The sequence below is a fragment of the Paramacrobiotus metropolitanus genome, unplaced genomic scaffold, assembly GCF_019649055.1.
Source record: "Paramacrobiotus metropolitanus isolate TYO unplaced genomic scaffold, Prichtersi_v1.0 Parri_scaffold0000144, whole genome shotgun sequence".
Lineage (NCBI taxonomy): Eukaryota > Metazoa > Tardigrada > Eutardigrada > Parachela > Macrobiotidae > Paramacrobiotus > Paramacrobiotus metropolitanus.
The window spans coordinates 52,191-72,221 of NW_026570364.1; the positions used below are offsets into that span (position 1 = coordinate 52,191).

The window sequence follows — 20,031 nt, forward strand, 5'->3', positions numbered from 1 at the left end:
ACGCTTTACTCGTACATGATACACAAACTGCTTGAAAATGAGAAAACTGACAGATTAGTATATCTATCCACAAAACCACGTTTCGTTTTGCATTGACAAAAACAGGCGCTTTCATTTGCATTTTGAGTGATTCATGACGTGGTATGACTAAACATTAACAACATGAAAAGTTGTGAAAGGCTGGTGCTGTTTTATTATAATCTGGAAGCCGAAACAAATAATGGGAAAGTGCTTTGTATTTCCACAGTTTACTTATGCGCGACTAATGGTAAATAAGAAAACAGCAAAGCAATATGACATTAAAGGTGCAGTGAAATTGGTTCGGTCAGGATTTTGATTTCGTCGTCGATATCAGCCAAAAGGTAAGCATTTGCCCTTTCCCCTATTGCAAAATATGTTTGTTATTAGAATTTTAACTACGCAACAATGTTTTCATAGCCATACATACCTTTATGGAAACGCTCCCTCGTTCGACCATTAAAAATCCGCCAAGGCTCTCCAACAGGCTGCGGGTTTCGTTGGTGATCTGGATTTTCATTGCTATAGCACATCCAACACAAGTGACAGTAGTAAATAACGTTTGTTAAATAAAAAAAAGTATTTTGCTCACGTTCTCCAGTGGATTCCATTCGTGAAGCAACATTTACGGTATCTCCAAATCTGCGATACAATAACGATGAACCGTATTTAAAAACAGCTGTCTCGCTTAAATGATATGAAAACAAACTCAGTTGCAGAATGCATGACTTTCTTACAAACAATAACGCGGCATTTTCAATCCGACAATTCCGGCCACGCAGGGTCCTACATAATTATGAGCAAAATGTCAGGTCAAACTGAAGCATTTTTAAGGCAAAATTTTTTCTGCATACATAACATTCCTCTACTACATTTTCTACCAGTGATTTTCATTACCGGAATTTATACCGGCTCGAATTTGAATACACGTTTTAGGCGAGTGCGGTACAACGAATGTAGAAATTTGTGTTAACAGTTCCAGACTCATTTCAGCAATCTCTGATACATGCCGATTTCCATTTCTAACCGGTAATCCAGACGACACCTTGAAATTATGGAATTTCGTTAACTATTTATGATGTATGTCTTGGACTACCTATTTCGTGAAGACAGTGCTACGACAAAGTACCATATAAGCATCGCCAATTGTTTCCACTTTATAGACATCAAACTTCTCAAGCGTCCCATCAAAGAATGTGTATAAACTATTTAATAATCGCACAACATCCATCGGTGTGCCATGCGCCGCAATGGTCGTAAATCCAACAATGTCGCTAAAAAAGATCGTCACGCACTCAAACGCTTCGGGATCGACTTGAGCACCTTTGGTCAGCTGTGCAGCTATGAACCTGTAAAATGTCTGGTTTGGTCTCTAGATCTACATCAGAAAATACGTTGGGTAAACTCTAACTTTGGCAGTAATTGGCTAAGTAGAGCTTCCGAACGGTTCTTCTCATCCAGAAACTGTTGTGTCTGCTCGGAGACCTTCTGTTCGAGGTCTTCGGCATACTGCTCCATGCGTTTAAGCAACACGTCCACGATATTGTCGCCCACGTTCCCGATGACCTTACGTAAACTCTCCTTAATTTTAGCGAAGACGGGACGAATGATGGGTGTCTCGTCCCAGCAACGCTCCATCAGCTCGTACAGCTCTTGGGAGCAAGCGGGACGCGGTACGCGAGGTCGAACTGGAGGTATGTTGTTCGCTATTACCTTACGAAAAAATCTAGTTTCCAAAAAATCTTAGGATTGTCGCAGTACATTAGCTTACTTCTTGTAGGATCTCGGCGTCGGATAGTTCAAGTGGATCGTTCGGTAAATGATAGGGCGGCGTGCGCAAAATAATTTGTTGCAAGATTATGGCAAAACTGTAAACATCGCCCTTCTGCAAAATAAATTTCATAATATCGTCGCCAGTGAAAAAATGACGAACCATTATTCTATCAAATTATACAACATTCTTGGACAATTGGCATAATACAGACGTAAAGGATCCGACTATACCGACTATATCCACTTAACTACGATTTAACTTCAGGCAGTAAGGCAACCGGTTCTTGGAGATTCAAAAGCTAACTAACTACGCACGTGCATTACCTATTGCATATTAAAATGTTTTACATTTGATGTCAACTCCGTACCTGTGTTCCACGTATCGGCATGGCATGACGAAGGAGCTCGGGCGCTCTCCAGAGATACATTTGCACTGATCCAGTGTTATCGATTCCGGGGCGTGGTGCGGCATAATCTCTAGGACGACGAAAGTACGATATGCCATAATCAGAAACTTTCAGTGTAAAACGCGAATCAATTAAACAGGTCGGAGCCGAAAGAAATCCGTGGGACATTATCGGCGTCGTATGTAGATAGGCCATTCCCTGGAAATTAATGGTGGAAATCGAAACACACTTGGCTGACAGCATACTACCGGTACAAACGATTAGGTAAACCAACTCTTGAGAGATTCTTACCGATACCAGATCGCGGATCATGGAGTTCTTAAAGAACCAGTCCAGTTTGATTAATTCATTCTCCAGTACACTGGCTAATGTGCCTTTACGGCACAATTCACCGGCCATGTAATGACAGATGCCATCGTTGCGGACGATGATTCCAATGAAATGGTGGAGATTGGTGTGATCGACTGTCTTAATCTAGCATGGCAAATTAAGGCGACCTTTTACCACTTTTCCCATGGAGCACTTTTTACAGTATCTGCATTCTGTACCAGATTAAGCTCCTCGATTAGTTCTGATTTGGGAAATTTAGGAACTTCTGAAACATCCTTCAAGGTCATCGGTTTACCATCCAGTGTGCCGACTAATCCACGGACGATAGGAACAGTGGTTCCTTGTTTGCTTATTTGGGAAATATTGTGGGTGGAGTGGTCCGCCTACTCAAAAGCTGTGAATTATAATGATACTGCACAAAGAGAACGGTGAAAATCGTAATTATACAAAATTGCTTCTTTATATAATTAACCTGCACTTTGGCATCACTAGTTGCATTCATGGAAAAAATAACGTCGTCTTCGGATATTTTCCACCATAGCGGATCATATTGGTCTTTTAGATGTCTGAAGAAACTACAGTACTGAGTAATGTTATGATGGTTTTTGCGCAAAGGTCATTTACCGCAATCGAAAGTACGATATCCCACTGCCGATAGCGATGGCGACAAGTAGAATGACAGGAACAGCAATGGACACTGCCAGCACTCCGGTAGATATTCGATTAACACACTTATCACCGCGGTATCCACAGACCGGTTCATCCGGTGGAAGTTGGCCGTCCGAGCTGGGCCACTGAATACTGTTGATCGCGGCGAACTCAGCACTATTCGGGTCGTTGTTTTTGTGTTGGATGTATTGTAGAAAATCCTGTCAAAATGTTAAGATTGTGTTTCTGGATTTTCCGAAACAAACGCGATGCCACAAGGTCCCTTATCGATGGCTATGAAAGGCTTGTGTGATTATTACTTTTGATTTGCTAGACATCACCAAAATCAGCCCATTCAGTAATTCTCCTGAAACAACGATTAACCAATCAGATTCTACAGGGGTGCTACGCCAAGTTCGGGCAGTTACAAAAATTCCTCTGCTTCTATCAATTAAGTCTAATATTTTTAATTTATTCTTGCAAGATAGTTCTTATCCTGGATCACCTTAGATAATTTTGTTTCTCACCAATCAGATTCTCTGGTAATTTTAGGTAATACTCGCAGTACAGTGCAGTATCAGATCGACAATAGCAAACCCTGCTTGGCTGTGTAAATAAATCGAGCACGTTCTGTAAACTATTGATGTAACTGAAAAAATCCAGAATACCTCGAACGTGTTAGACTGTAAGTTATAATACTGGATGTTCATATTGCAGTCCCGTTCTCCATCTGATCCAATCCACACACGGCTTCCTCGAAAAACTTCGAAGGACGAATTGATAAAGCGGTTTGTCACTATACCGCCGTCTTTGTAGTCTTGGTGATCGGCCGATAAATCCTGGATCACCGTAGCGTACATCATTACGGTTTCATACAATGACGTCACGACCGGGTCAATCTGTGAAAAAGTTAGAGTATCAGTTTCTGCTAACAATGAATTGTGCCGTCAACCGCATGTCAGAATCCGATAGGCACTTGCACGATAATATTATATTATGTAAATTGTATTCGACACCATGAAGTAACCGATTCCTGCTTTATAGTAATTCTTCCCCGCGCTAGGGGTCAAACATCGATTGCACTACATTCAGCTACCATTTACCGTTTCTACGGGGTCGTAATGATAATTAAACTTGTCTCGAGCAGTAATTTTGACTTGTCGCTGGAAATTATCCATATCTATAGTACCCGTAGTTGCAATCTGAAGCTGAATCCTCAGGAGGCTTTGGTAGGCGTGTTGAGCTATCTAGGAAAAACGTAGCATCGTTAGTAAAATAAGTACACACAGTTGCTGAAAAACTTGTGTTTAATATTAATCAAAAGCTCGCTTAATTACCAGGTCGTTTTCGTCGTGGGCGATTGGTGAAATTGTGCCCCAGTATGAAAGGTCATATAACTCAAGCGCCAGATAAACCTTGAAACGATTATTTAATTAGTTGTAAATACTCATCATTTTGCGGCGGTACGGTAACTACTAATCGTCTCAACTTACGTAATCACCTTGAGTGTATCCCAGGTTGCTCGCAGCAATCTGAAAGAAATCGACTACATCAGTATAAATTATAATCAGTAGAGCTGAGTTAAAATACGTATATGAATCTACTAAAAAAACTGCATTATTTCTACAACTGCACCTGTTATAAAAGGTTTCAGTATATCTATATCTTTCATAAATGTGCATTGGATTGTGCTTTTCATGTAATTACCATGATATCCCGAATTCCATGGGCGTGTACCATTAGGAATATGACTACAATGCCAACACAAATGGTATTTAACTCACGATTGCTTGTTAATCAAAATTATACAGCTATAGGAATATAAGAGGGTGAAAGAGGAACATCCGGGAATGCTATTACGCTGCTATAATAATCTAATTATGGCAGAATGTTTCGACAAATAATACACAACAATGCCGTACCGCGAGATCTCGCACTGGCGGCTCTTAAAAGAGGCCCATAATCGTCTGCTGTCATGTTGTTGCTCCGTACATATGCTACGATCGTATTTTGAAAAATCACGTTGCGTCGTGCTTGCAGAAGGGTCATGATAGGACTGACTATACTGCTAAAGAATGAGTAGGAATCATCCTGAATTATGGTTATATGACGGTAGTTATACTGATCTAGAAAGTGAATCAGGAAATCGGTCAAGTCGCTGAACCCAAAGGTTGGACGGGTCAGCAGCTGATAGTCCGAGTAGTCGGCATCCACCTGTATAGCCCAGACGCCGGCGGCCGGCGCACCAAAAATAGGGATGTTCAGCGCTTGCGCGAACCCGTACAATCCGGCAGCGGTAAAAGAGCAGCCTATAAAAAGTAAAAATTTGACGTGGCTGTTATTATTTATCGAAAGAAATGGCACTCCTTTACACCTTTATTTTCCAGAATGAGAATGCATCGCTTAAAAAACTACACTTCAACAGTTCAGCTAGAAAACGGGTCCCAGTTAATACGAGACAAAACAGTACGAAATACCCAAAAGATTCATCATGTTACCACGCATAAATCACTATTTTTAAGAAATGCTAGTTTTTCTATTACTGTTTTATTTAGCTATGCAGTCTATGTTTTTTGCACAATATTTTGAACCTTATTGACACCCGATATTGCGCAATTTGAACCATGATTAATTAACATAAGTGCGCTTTAAAAAACCTTAAATCTTCACTTACTTGGGCCAAGGAAAGCGTCACATGTGGTGCCTCGATTAAATAAATCATAGATTTCCGATATAACCGAGTATAGTGTGCGACCACAAGATAGACCAGCAGATTGGTAAACAATGCGAAACTGGACATCCGGCGGTAAGATGAAAGTATTGGCATTTTCCACACCAAAATATACCGCTGCCGCTGCGCGTTGCATTGTAGAGAAATATGAATCGTCTTCCCACACAAAACATATTGTCAAGTTCTCACATTTAATCTTGTTAGCTATCAGAAGCGTGTAAACAAACAGTGAAATTAAAACAGAAGGCATGATATTCGCGAATATTTTAATAAATAGTTTTATAAGCTGATGATGGCAGTACTATCTCCAAAACCCTCTCAGTTTTACAAAAAACAACATTAATTATCACGAAAATTCAATTACAAGCCTATAGACTGGGGAAAAACCCCGAAGATGAGCGGGATGCACCGGCTGCAAATGCTTACTATTGTCAAACGAACCGGTGTGCTTGACGCATCCCTAATTATTACAGCAATTTGTTTATTGCTGTGTAATTTGTTTATAGATACGGGCTATTTCGATCTTCCAAAAGGTGTGATTTTGCCTTCGCCCCCATTTTAACGCCCTTAGAAACTTACAATGCGATCCATGCGCACAGTTTCATGATTGGATTCATTTGCAGCGCAAGCTCAATTAATACACACTAACATGCTGCAGTAATAATGCTGTAAAAGGAACGCCTACAGCCTGGAAAGTAAACTAGCGTTATCAAAAGAATAGCGTCATCAGGAATATAGCCTCATCAAGAGAAAAACAAAGTTATTTTAATGCAAAGGTCATTGTTAAGGATATCACTATTTTAGTATAATGTTCGCCGGCTACGAGCAACTTATAGATTTTGTACGTCGGGGATTGATCCAACGCAAATTAACTGTGCGTTTTCACAATTTCCCTATGTAATTGTTTTCGCTAGCAGTGTCGTTTTTATTGCGCAGGAGTTTACGCTTGTATACCTATGCAAAAAAAACGAAAGCCCTTCTACTTGCAATTAAATATGGGATCAGTGTGCTTTCGAGCCTTTGATTTCGATCATTTAATGTTTTTCGCCGTTGATTTTCATTAACTTTAAGGCTGAAAATTAAACGTATGCACTCTTCATCGATCGCGATTGCCTGTTACTGGTTTAAATTACTATTGGACTAGTTTAAATTGTTTCAAATATTTTCCTCAGAGTAGCAGCAGAATAACAACTTATGGAAAAATTATTTCAGTGAGTAATAAGTGTTAATAAACGGGTCAATCTTTTCTTGCATACTTGTACAGGTTTACGGTACACTGGGCTTTACAGTACTCTTATGAGTTATGCTAAACTTCTCACAATTATTGTCAGTAGAATGGCGAATCGCATGCACAGTATTATGTGTACGTACAATACACAAAACATCATGATAGCTTACGTAGTGTATGCATCCATATTCCGTACACGTTGAAAAATGCTTAGAACTACATCGGTATGTACATTAAGATTAGCTCAAGGCTTGTTAAAATATTAAAATAATAATTACTGCTGTGGTACATAAAGTTCACGTAGGCTATACCGGCCTCTTCGGTAAAGCAGCAGTCGCATCTATGTAAACTTGTTGTAAACATTCACCTTGCCACAAACCTGCATAAAGCCGGCTGCATCCATCGATGCGTCGCTAAACAGTTTACACTCCACAAATGCCGAACATCAAACAACAACAACAAATGCCGATTAAAGATTCTTAACACTACGCGTATACGCATTCTGTTCGGGTCTTTGTTCCAGCAAAAAATGATTTTCCTGCATCAGCCATGAAACTAATCCAGATCTGCAAGCATCATTCCACGGCATTACTTCTAGTCACTTCTTTGCTTCTTTTTACCGTTTACGAATTATCGGTGGTGCGGTACAATAATTTGATTAACACCATTTTTCCTAAAGAAAAAAATTTATTGGCGTCCTTACTAGCCAAAAGCGATGCAAATCCGACAGAACCAGCGCCGGTGATTTTATTCTGGACGGAATATTTCAGTGAAATTCACCAATTCCAGTCATTATCGCAAGGCGCTGCGAGCGTTGGAAGCCTGTCCGATGTCCGCTGCGAACTGACATCCGAACGGAATCGGCTGAATTCCAGCGCAGCGGTTCTGATTCACATACGGGATCTCAATAACGAAGAAGGCGGAGCGAACTATGAGTTTCCTTCTTTCCGTTCACCGGAGCAGTATTATGTGTTTTATCTGCTGGAATCGCCGATGCATACGCAGTACGATCTCACAGTGTTCGATGATGGGTATTTCAACCTGACCTTCACTTATCGGATGGATTCCGATATTTTTGATCCATATTATTTTATTGATTATCACCCGGTGTTGTGGCGGAGTGAGGAGGATTTCCTCCAGGTTTGGCGGAAGAAATCGCAGGACATTGCGTATTACGAGTCGTACTGCAATGCGCCCAGCGGGCGGCGCTCAGTTGTTAACATGCTGGCGCGATATGTGCGTGTAGATATTTATGGTGAATGTGGATTTTTGAAGTGTCCGAAGAATGAAGAGGAAAAATGCAATGCGATGTTATCGACTTATAAATTTTACTTGGCCTTCGAAAACAGGTATACGATTTCTTGAAAATTGTTATAAAAAATTAAAAAATCTTGATAAGCCTTAGCAATGATTAACGCGTAATACACAATAAAATTTTCCAAGATTTTGTTGGTAAAATCGTAATTTCATTTAATCGTGGTGGTGCGCATACGGCATACCTACTCGATCTGTCTACCATATTTACGTTTTATCTGAAATACCTAGTTTTATAGCTGATCCAATTATACTAATATGGCTTAAAAGTATTCTGTGTGTTGTCTCATCATTAATCGCAGCATTACAACTATGTATACTGTAAACACAATAAAATTAATATCATATCATATCTTTGTGTTTTTATTAAATTTTGATTAAAAACACAATATACTCTGTACATCTGTAGTACAATTATCATTTTAATTTTTTATGGGTATAAACTGTAATTTCTTCGTCCCTAAAGTTAATTTCCACCGTTTCTCAGTATCTGCAAAGACTACGTCACCGAGAAAATCCACCGAGCCCTCAACCACGGTACCATCCCGGTGGTGTTTGGTGGCGCTACATACAGTGAAATATTCCCGCCAAATTCTTTCATCAACGCACTGGACTTCCCCTCGATCGCCGCTCTCGCCGACTACTTACATCAAGTCGCCACTGACCAGAAGTTATATGCATCATATTTACAGTGGCGCTACGATCCACAATGGCTACGGCTGCATGACCGCTTCTACCCGGCCCGCTCCGGCTGGTGTGCACTGTGCCGGCGGATGCAGAAAAAACACCGGACGCGGAAGATCATGTACAATCTCAGCGTGTGGTGGGAGAAGGATGCCCGGTGTCTGAGTGTCGATGCTGATTACTGGGACGGAGGCGGCCCGGAGCCGCTGCAGACGGATGGCCAATTAAACGCGCCAGTTTTTTAATGACTAATACTGTATCTGTGATTTTACATTGCATCGTTAAACTGCGATACCGGTATTAGGTTTTCTTTCATTTTGTGTTAATTTTGATCATGACGTGTTTTTTTTATTACTCAGTTTATGCAGTACCGGCAAAAAATTAACATTTTCGCTTTGCGGAATAATTTCACTTTTGGAGTGGCAAAAAAATGGTACGGCTAATTGATAATAAACTAATTAATTAGGATTTTTTTAATTTTGTATAAATACAAGTTTTCGAAGTACGTCGTTGTTTTGCACCAAAATGACGCAATTTCAGCAATAATTCCATTAAGAAGGTCAGTCATGATACCTTTCCCATGCACTTGTAAGTTCATGTGCTCGTTATCGCTTTAGCGACCGTCACGTTTTTCGGCTTAAAAATGTGGAAATCGTGCAATTTTTCCGCTGTGCAAGCAGAATTGAAAACATAAGGTTTATTATTTCTGGCAGTTTTGGAAGCGGTAAGTGTGGTGGAATCATTTCATTTTAGGACATAACACTGCAGAAAATAACGTTATACAGTGTAGAAAGTTGCGGATTTGCATTGGACTTCGGTTCCGGATTGATCGATTTGGCAAACGGACAGCGCCATGAAGGTCATAATAATTTCAGTTTTCGTATGTATCTTTGTATCTCGAAGTGTACTGTCCGCTCCTGCTGCGCCATCGATTGCCAATCCACCACATCCAGCTGAAGCCCCAATTTCAGGTTGGCAATTACAAATTACACTGCGAAATGAAAATATAAATAAATATCATGAATATAAATCCGAAAATCATAGATATCCTAAATTTCGTAGTAAATTCTTTCGCCTGCAGTGAGCTACAAGTTGGCTATGCAGGTTCGGTCAATGCTTATTTCCTTATGTAATTAATAGTTATGCATGCTTAAAATAGTGTTTCTAAAAAGTTTATGAGGTATGTCTTAATTGATTAGCCTCAGTTACTTATAACTTATAAGTTATAAGTAAAACGACGGCACTGTGCTGCTCTTGTTCAGAATTTCATTCAAAGGAACATTTAAGCAGTTTGTTAAATTATTGCCATTTTATTTGCATATTAATAATTGTGTGTCTTGGTTAATATTTGCGGCCCAAAAGTCCCAGGTAAAAACGCTTTTAACCGTTACATTTATTGCAGAGTCAACACTGACGAGAGCGGGAATAAACACAAGAACACTCTCAGCTTCTCAAGTCAGTATGCTCATCAAAATTCTGCAAGCTTTACAGAAGCCGACCACCACGACCGCGGCGCCGACGGAACCACCGGCTGATGGTGGGAGCGATAATCCACCGCCACCGCCCGGTGCCACGACAGTCAATCCTTTGGTGGCAATTTTTCAGCGTAGGTTCTTCGAGTTCATTTTATTTTTATTTCTGCTTAAATGATGAACTACAGAAACTTCGGAAATGCTTTTCTCCGACGTTTGTAATTCTTTAATTGAAGATACTCTGTAGAAGTAATTTATTCGAGATGTAGAATCATCCCTATCGCAGATAATACCCGCGGCGTGCAGTTTATTTAGCTATTTTTGTAGTATTGTTGGGCAAAGGCACCGGTAGTAGCACGACTGGTGGTGGCGCGGGAGCCCCTTCTTAACGAGGATACGGACTTGCAGACTACCCAACATAAATCTGGACGATCGACCATATAATATCGGCTATATGTAATAATCAATTAGTAACCTTTTCCAGTGCTTACTACGGTTTAACTGGTTAATCGTTGCTACAACTGTAGCCGCTACTAACGTTGGTATATAGTGATGGCTAATTTAGGCTATAATTATGTGTATGTATCTGCACAACTAATTTTTCGTTATGCCACCGACAGAATGTCCGGTCAGTCGAGTGTTTTTTGGTTTCTTATTCATGTGTGCTTGTACGCATACACCGTAGAATTGGCATAAACTGATTCATCAATGTACGTGCTTAAATTAAAGCCTAAAATTTACCTCCTTCATACTCAAACTAATATTTCAGTACAAACTGAAGGAAAATACAGGAATAAGACGATAAGAATGATTAATTACCCAATGGACACACTAAACACCGTAATTAAAGGTACTCGCCATAATCACGCATTAGATACATTCATCTTGGGTGCAATATGAATAAAGGCTTTTAAAAAAACTCTATTGTTTTAACAAGTTTCACCGGTCCTATCCTTCCCCGCAGCGATATTATATTACGTAAGAATCTAAAATTCCCTAATTACTCCGGTGCAGGGGTGGGTTTGGGTGTCGGTTTCTGGGTATTCTTGACGGCACTGAAAAAGCGATCAATCGGTGGCGGGCCTTTTTGTGAAGCAGGAAACTTGCCACCTACAATTAAACACAGTTTGAACCACACTAATTGTATTGTTGGCAATGCCATTCACAGTTTCAGCATTTTTGATTTACAGTATAACAGAATTCTTAAATAAAGCAAAGTAACTTAAAATGATTTAATATGATTTACATGTATATGAATACTGGCAAAAGCCCGCCATAACTTAAAACAAACAAAATAATACAAAATAAGTAAATAACGTATTACAAAATAATGACCGATCACTACGATCGGTTTTCTACGATAAATTTCATGCATTTGTACACACATATAGCAGTGATATTCCTTGAAACAAAAAAATTCTTACCTACACACATAAAGTAATGATATTCCTTGTAAACAAAAAAATTCTTACCTGATTTGCCTCGTGATCCTTTTACTTTAGTATTCTTTTTAGCTTCTTGTCGCAACCGTTCCCGCTCTTTGGCAGCCTCCTTTCTTGCCGCTAGTACTTCTGCCCGGGCGCGCAGTCGTTCCGCTCTGGTTTTCTTGTGGAACTTCCTCGCAGGCGTCGATGACGAAACTGGTACTGTTGCTGTTGTTGGGGTGGTTTCCGCTCCTGTTGTTTCTCCCGCAGCAAAGGTCAGCGCTGCTAAGGCAGCGGCCAGGACAACATACAGAAACACGCGTGTCCAGTGCATTTTGGCATGCGCTAATTTACGAAGTAAACGTGTTGCATACGAAAATTGAAAATTCTGATGGATGTTTCACCTGTATGTTTTGCACAATATTCATGTGCGAGTTTGGTTGATCATGTAGTTCGATCGAATCCGTAGGTGCGATCGTTTCCGATCAGTTTTTTCTGAAGACGCGCGATCAAGAAATGATAACAGTAAATTAAATTAGCGTACATTGCGGTGCTTAGTTTTTGCACCCGGCATGTTATCGCATGCAGGCCTCCTGTAGTTCTAATTGGAAAACTATGTAAGGAAAAAATTTTTGACCACTGTGATTTTACAAGTGTATGTGGGAATAAGCAAGTGCTGTTGCCCTTTGCGGTAAGAATATTCATTTGATTGGCAACAATATATACGCTGTCTTCTGCTACATATAAGTACTCGTATACATATTTTTTTGCTGCGTCTAAGCGAAAATTATCGTAAGCTCTAAATATAACTGCAATGATGCAAAACCAGTATTTACTGTATGTTGTGTTTTATTATTCAAAACGATTTAACAGAAAGTTGCCTTGGAGAAAACCTTAAATAATATCGTCATAACCTTTGACCTTTCGCCTTCTATACCGGTATATATACCAAGAATATAGTGCACATGACATATTATTTTGTATCGCATTTCATAGTACACACCATATCTGGAGTATCTGTATCGCCACAAGAAACGCCGTAATTTCCAAAAATAGTATTGCGGCTGCATGTGTAATAAACAGGTAGTGCCAGAAAAAAGGCGGCTATCTCCCGTATCGGCGCCCAGTCTCTAAGTATATTGTACAAATAATTTTGAAGTACTGATCGTAGATTTTATGATTACGCATTATGCAGTGCCATTAACCTGTTTTGAGTGACATGCAGATTGTTAACAGTTAATTCATAATGTAGCGCACGGGCAGGTACGTAATATATATAAAGAATCTTAATTTTTCCGGATGACAGCGACTGCGAATATTTATCAGTTATCAAAAACTTGGAACCTTTTCGATCGATGATATTCTGATTTATTAGCATTATTGGTAGCTCAAAATGGCACTGAATAAATTCCTTTTAATAGCAGTGGTAACACTGGCCGTGGTAGTAATTTTAGCGGAAGCCAAAGGACGTGGGAAAGGCAACGCCGGAACACGCGGGAACGGACCGAGTGGGGAGGCCAAGATCCACAACCGGCAGCATGGCAGCCGCAAGGACGCCAAGGATGCTGCACGTCGAGGCGGTGATCGGTCACCGGAGCATCATTCCGCTCACGGTCCCGGACAGCGCGACCATTTTCATTCCGTCGACCGTAACAAGAACATTATTAAAGACGGAGTTCACCATAACTATGGAGAGAAAAAGGGTTAACTGTGCACACGATAATGCATTTGATATTGGTTAATGCCATTAATGTGCAAAACTGCACATGCTTTTTACGTAATTTACCGATGTCCAGTTTTCTCGTGGAAAAGTTTTGACCGGATTATAGTGCCAGGTTGTGGAAAGTTACTACAAAGGTTGTGGAAAGTTACTACTGTATGTAAAAACACCACTTCCATACTGTTTTTTTAAATATTGCATAATTACCTACACAATTGTGGAAATTTTCGATCTGATTATCCAAATTAAACGATGTGACTGCGACAATGTACCACATGCATTATTCCGGAGTCGGGATAACGAAGTCCTGTAGCACCTACCTTTAACCCAATCGTTAACGAGTCAGTCGAGTCTTCTACAGACAACTACGAAGTATGTTAAGTTGTTAACATTTCTCCACACCGGCTTACGGTGCATAACCCTACGGAAACATAAAAACATTCATTCGGCCTCATCCTAATAGTGCTGTATGTTTTATTATGTATTTAATAAGCTTATGCGGCGCTATGCCTAAAAAGTTCACGCAAAAATCAACGCAAAGTTAAGAATTCCTGAAGATTTACATCTAGCAGTGGGCGGCATGGAGCACCGCACGCGTGTTTCAGTTACGTTGGTAGTACTTGGTACTTTACATACAAGCCACAACTCACATGTTTTACTTTTATGAGTAATGAGTTTTATGATTTTTATCTTTTATGATTGTGACAGATTGTCGGTTATTTAATTTGCACTTTACGGAACTTCAGCCATATTTCATATTTGAATCTTTAATTACAGTTTCCATTCTTCTTGATTGGAATAATATCGCAATGTGTTTCCGAAACACAGCATCAGAGATTCGTGTGCGGATACTGTAATTGCAATTCGCAAGTACAGAAGGATCGTGAAATTCAAATTGTGACTGCATCACTTGTGGGTTGTGGCCGCACTCGACGCACTGACAATCGCAGGATGCCTGCTGCAGCCAAGAAGCGCGGAGGTTTCCATCGACGCCGCGGGGGTGGCCGTGGGGGAGCCGCCCGTTCCGGCAGCGCCTCCAAGGATCCCCCGTACAAGGGGCCCAAAGCGCCCGTGAAACGCGTGCAGCCCATCAGGCACGTGCACCCCCTGGCCCCCCAGCGCAAACGTAAACAGGGCCTCATGTGTCCGCATGTCAACATGGCGCTGCTGGATCACGGCGAAGCCAACTATCGGGAAATCGTCGATCTCTTTGTCATTCCGTCCAGTAAATGCCTGCTGCCGTGGGTAAGTACTGTATGTCATTCTAAAAAATCGGATTTGCAATTTTGGGGGGTAACGTGTGCGCCTCCGCGCTCGCTATTTCGCTTTTTGAAGTTATTTATTGTAAATAAAATTCAGGATGTCTGAAGAAACTGCTATCAATAGGTTTTTAACCAATACAAAATTTTTGTTAAAAAATTTGTATTTTTACGTTTCTATTTTACTCTAGTTTCGTGAATTTCCAAGTGCAGTAAATGATAGAAGAATATCCCTGGGACATTGAAACGCCATTATTCTACGCTTAGCCGTTGAAGTAGAATTTTGTGCTGCAGTATTCAAGTTGTCGACAATCAGGTGTTGTCGTGAAAATTGAAATTCTTGTAAACACTGCTCGTAAATTAAAACTGCTTTATCGTATACAGATACTTCATTTATGGCTAGATACATGCAAGTTTGCACCTGCGATTTTTATTTTATTTTACTGTTGACGTTTTCCGCTGTTTTGCAAGTGTTTGTTTCTGCGTTTTTGACAGGATCCCAAACAGTCGCGACTGCGTTTCCGGTGTGAATCTCCACTGTGTCAAGGAGGCTTTCAGTTTGCTTGTTGTCACTGTAAAAAAAAATTTTGTCGTGATCACATCAACGATCATGCTGCGGACAGCAACCATGGCTGCGGTATGCATTTTAAATTTTAATTAATTTCGATGGCGAGATTCATTCCATTCAGCCTTCGACAAGTGAAGAATAGCGGATTTTACGTTTAGCAATTGACGCACAGTTTGGATATCTGGCCTGCTTCCTCTGCAATGAAACCCTGGTGCAGATGGAGAAATGCGCCAAGATTTGGCGAGACCATCGACTAAAGGCCGTTTATGAAACAGGTGGGCTTTTATCCATTTTTTTCCAATTATCTTTAGCAAGTCCAGTGAGTTTAAACGCTGGTTAGTTCATTGAGCTTTGGAAAATTTTATCATGTCTTCTTTTCTCCCTAGCGTTGCGTTATGGCTGGCTGCAAAATGTGACGCAGTTGACGACGTTTATGCCGGATGAATTGCGCGATGCCTGCGAAAATCGTCAAGCCTTGATCGGTAAATCGTTTAGGAGTTTTCCATGAGATGAAAACGTTGTGTTCTCTAAAGTTTTGATTTTTGAAAGCAAATTTATACGGACTTTTTCCTTGGTGTTTCTGAAAACTTTGAATTGATCAGTTTCTTTGCATTTATTTGAATTTCGCTGAAATTTCCACACTGGCTAAATGCGAATAGTATTGCTGCTAGTAAAATAGAAACAATATTTTTCACTGTTTCAAAAGCAAATAGCAGTAGCGCGAATAAGAATGCGTTATCAAGGAGAATAATTCTATACAACAATTAAATAGAATGTACAACAATACAAATATGTGCACAAATTTTCTGTTTCTATAGGTGTTCATGGCATCGTCAACTTGTCGAATACCTGCTGCTTAAATGTGATACTGCAAGCGTTTTGTCATACGCCCTTGTTTCGAGACTTCTGTTTGGCCCGCTTACATCGCTGTAATCCGAATATGTTGGGATTTAATCAGGAATGTGTCATGTGTGCTTTCACCTCCATGATCTATGATGTAAGCACTAGCATATTATAACGTTGTCATTTCTTAAAATTTTTTAACTCTCTTCTCGATTTTGAAATTCACTTTTTCCTTTTTGAAATTCACATTTTGGGATGATAGATGGCCTTGCATGATTGTGAAAATATGGATGGCATTGTAGTGCAATCACTGCAATGGATGAATAGTACGATATTTCTCTGCCAACGGAAGTTTAAAAACTGATAAGTTTACGCAAAAGCTTCTTGAGATGTTCGTGGATTTTTTTCCACCATAATTATTAGCAACAGAAGTAATGGTATTTATATTTTGTGAACAAAAGTTTTTTGCTCCTGGAACTTCGAAAAGGATACTAAAGGATACACCATCATCGAACCTTGCTGGCTGACGGTTTGCTGTTATTAAACAAATGTCATGCGTGGTTTGCAGTTATACATTTTGCCGGCCGGTCAGTGTTACGCTCCGCAGTTGATCTTTCAAGCCGTACAGAATAGCCTGGTGAACCATGGATCGGAGCTGGGCGAGCAGGAAGATCCGGCGGAAATCATTAATCTCTTACTGAACGATATGCACCTCCAGTCGGAACACGGTGAGCAGAAAGAATATAAAACTTTGAATGAACTGATACTTCATTATTTTAACACTTACATTTTTAGCGGATTAGTTTTAATAAACTGATAAAAGTAGTAAATAACAAAATTAATAGTTTTTTTTAGAAAAAAGGGAATCCTCGAATTACATGTTTCTTTGTTGCGATATGATCTAGCTGTAATTTTACCTCCTATTCCAAGTATTAAAATCTGGAATGAGATAATATAAAATAAAAAAAAATAAAAAGAAATAAAAGATAAATAAGATAACATAAAAAATCTCAAAGATGTCAGAATCTGGCCTTGAAAGTTTATGCTTTTAGATGGACGAAAGATTAGCCCTTCGTTGGGCGAGCAGCTCCATCTAGCAGGACGGGAAATGGCTTCGATGTGTGTAGCGCAGTGCATCTATTGCCCATGTATCGTTTGTGATTTATTCTCCGGCGTGGAAGAATATACAACTACTTGCCTACAGTGCAAGTAAGAAACATACCGTTTTTCTTTGGATAATATTTTGTATCGATATTTGTGTGTTGATAAACTTTTCTTCGCATAGGCAAGATCGTTTTCAAGGCAACAGTTTCAAATTGCTGATGTTGCCGATTCGTGAGGATAAGCCAGTGGAAGCCGGACAGCCGGCCGACCGATCGCTGGAAGACTGCCTCAAAATGTAATGGCAATATTATTTCTTTATTAGTCTCTGTCGGGGTTTAATTATGATCGGGTGTTGTTTTGCTGAGCGTGACACTGTATGCAGGTATACGGATGCGCAGCTGACTTCCGAAGTGAAGAATGAGTGCTGTATCGACGTCAAAGGGGCTTATCGCACCAATAAATTCCGTCATCTTCCGGTGGTTCTCATCATCCAGTTAAAGGTACCCGCCCTTTTTTCTTTGTACACTGCTGAAATGAATTTCAACCAGCTTGATGTTCTGGTGAACAGTTCACCCATTTTTGAATATTAATGCGCTTCGACTGCAATGTAAGACTGGGGATCTTCTTACAGTGGAGATTAATCGTAGAATGAGGGCTGGCAGATCCTCGAGGAGCAATTACAAGGCTAATAACATAGTCAGATTGTCAACGTTTGATTCCGTGTACTGTAATTGTTTCGATTTTTAACCGTTGGTTCTGCGTGTCTTGAAAGTACGTATTTGACTCGACCGAATTGTTTTTAATTTTGAATTTGGTGTTGATCATTTCTGTGCGTAATATAGTTTCCCGTTCTGTTAAAAATGTTCGAGTTTGCCTTGTAGCGCGCTGTGGCGAAGAATGTGACGAAGACCAGAATTGGCGATGGAGATTTGAAGAAGAACAAAGAACACATCCAGTTCCCATTGTGTCTGGACATGTCACCCTATATGGCCGAACAGCACAGCGGCTCAACAAAGTAAGCTTGATAATGATAACGTTACGGAAATCATTTTTTTTATGTGCCGAAGATTTTCGAAATTTATGACAAATAACACTGTGCACACAAATACAATTATCCACGCTCAGATCTTGCTGAGACCGAAACGAAGACGCATAAGTACAGAACTGCTAGCGGGTGCTGAAGTGAGCGTAGAGCAAGGGTTTTGTAATATGGTTCCGAGCTTTCGAGCATTATCCACCGTATTAAATGATCACGTTGTACTTTGTCAACAGTTCTGAACAGACAGAAATTTTTTGTTTTGTAGATACGTTCTGTATGGAGTTGTGGTACATAAAGGTGTGAAACTCTCCAGTGGGCATTACGTGTGCTACATTAAGCACATGAGTGGACGCTGGCTATGCATGGATGACCGCGCTGTGTTCTGCTGTTCAGAGTCGCAAGTGTTATCACTTCAGGCGTAAGTAACGAAGAAATTCTTTCTTTTTATTATAGCGAAAACATTGTTGTCGCCAGGTTAATTTGCAGCAAGTAATTATGCGTGAGAATTAAAACTTTTTATAATATTATGAATAAATATATATCAGAATAATTATAGAAACAGTATATCAGATTACGATTAGAATTAAAATTACAGGTGGAAATAAAGTTTTTATAAAACTCAGAGTAATGTTTTATTCTTTGCAGGTACATGTTGTTTTATGTGCTGGAAACGGTGGAATTCACCGTGGCGTCGGCCAGCAATATCGGGACCTCGGTCCCCATCCCGCCGCCCATCCCCTCGACCGCATCGGTGCCGGATTCGCTGGATTCCCTGTCCAACGATGAACTGATTGAATTGGCTATGCCACCGCCGTTAAAAGTCGATGAAGCCTACATTGGGCAATTCGATTATGACACCATTCACCCGTTCACACTCGATCATACGTATGGGAAACTGGACGAACTGTTTGGCGTCCCGCTAAACGAAAAGAAAAATGATTATGACGATGAAGAGGATGAGCTAGCGGCGTTACTGTATGGAAACCTGTAAAGTTTGCGCGTCTTGGTTTTACCAAGTTTCTGTTAAATGATGTGATCTGATTGGTTGTTTTAGTTTTTTAGCTTACTTTGGGTTATTAATTTTTGCGTTTTAATACTTGATTAACGTTATTATTTTGTTCATATCTCGCACTCGTTTGGCATACGTCAGCAACGAAAGATATTTTTCCCATACACTTACCCTTACATTTATTCTTACCTGTGCTGTTAGTAAAACGGCAAGTTGCTGTATTACAGTTGGTCCAATAGTGAATTGCAGGTAACTTACAGAGTATTATGCAGTGCGTAATACGCACGCGCGATTACCTGGTATTAAAATTAATAATCAGTAATACGTGTACGTCGTCGCTTCCTGGTTTGACTGCCGGCAGGTACAAAGATCTTGTGGTCAACGCCATATGAAGTTTTATGTAAACTGATTTGTGAGGACATAATTTTTACGTAAAATATCAACAATTCATTTGCGCAGT

General features: G+C 40.1%; 4 protein-coding genes across 4 annotated transcripts; 2 read left to right on the forward strand and 2 right to left on the reverse strand.

Annotated features, from left to right (window-relative positions):
* Positions 1–151: 151 nt before the first annotated feature.
* On the reverse strand, positions 152–3,994 carry LOC129599353 (atrial natriuretic peptide receptor 1-like). The gene is made up of 14 exons (XM_055497570.1): positions 3,845–3,994; positions 3,153–3,397; positions 3,001–3,094; positions 2,747–2,911; positions 2,490–2,672; positions 2,160–2,396; positions 1,790–1,903; positions 1,529–1,731; positions 1,148–1,367; positions 916–1,063; positions 756–804; positions 611–660; positions 449–540; positions 152–382 (listed from the first exon to the last, which is right to left on the reverse strand). The coding sequence occupies exons 1-14, from the start codon at positions 3,884–3,886 to the stop codon at positions 326–328; spliced, it is 1,899 nt and encodes a 632-aa protein (XP_055353545.1). The 5' UTR covers positions 3,887–3,994; the 3' UTR covers positions 152–325.
* Positions 3,995–7,576: 3,582 nt separating this feature from the next.
* On the forward strand, positions 7,577–11,345 carry LOC129599363 (alpha-(1,3)-fucosyltransferase C-like). The gene is made up of 4 exons (XM_055497582.1): positions 7,577–8,484; positions 8,937–10,104; positions 10,536–10,739; positions 10,933–11,345. The coding sequence occupies exons 1-2, from the start codon at positions 7,685–7,687 to the stop codon at positions 9,376–9,378; spliced, it is 1,242 nt and encodes a 413-aa protein (XP_055353557.1). The 5' UTR covers positions 7,577–7,684; the 3' UTR covers positions 9,379–10,104; positions 10,536–10,739; positions 10,933–11,345.
* On the reverse strand, positions 11,238–12,500 carry LOC129599364 (uncharacterized). Its single transcript, XM_055497583.1, has 2 exons — positions 12,078–12,500; positions 11,238–11,715 (listed from the first exon to the last, which is right to left on the reverse strand). The coding sequence occupies exons 1-2, from the start codon at positions 12,361–12,363 to the stop codon at positions 11,606–11,608; spliced, it is 396 nt and encodes a 131-aa protein (XP_055353558.1). The 5' UTR covers positions 12,364–12,500; the 3' UTR covers positions 11,238–11,605.
* Positions 12,501–14,453: 1,953 nt separating this feature from the next.
* Positions 14,454–19,884, forward strand: LOC129599350 (ubiquitin carboxyl-terminal hydrolase nonstop-like). Its single transcript, XM_055497568.1, has 12 exons — positions 14,454–14,994; positions 15,504–15,645; positions 15,735–15,851; positions 15,963–16,058; positions 16,395–16,573; positions 16,988–17,147; positions 17,472–17,628; positions 17,705–17,818; positions 17,906–18,023; positions 18,405–18,538; positions 18,828–18,980; positions 19,208–19,884. The coding sequence occupies exons 1-12, from the start codon at positions 14,701–14,703 to the stop codon at positions 19,551–19,553; spliced, it is 2,010 nt and encodes a 669-aa protein (XP_055353543.1). The 5' UTR covers positions 14,454–14,700; the 3' UTR covers positions 19,554–19,884.
* Positions 19,885–20,031: the final 147 nt, after the last annotated feature.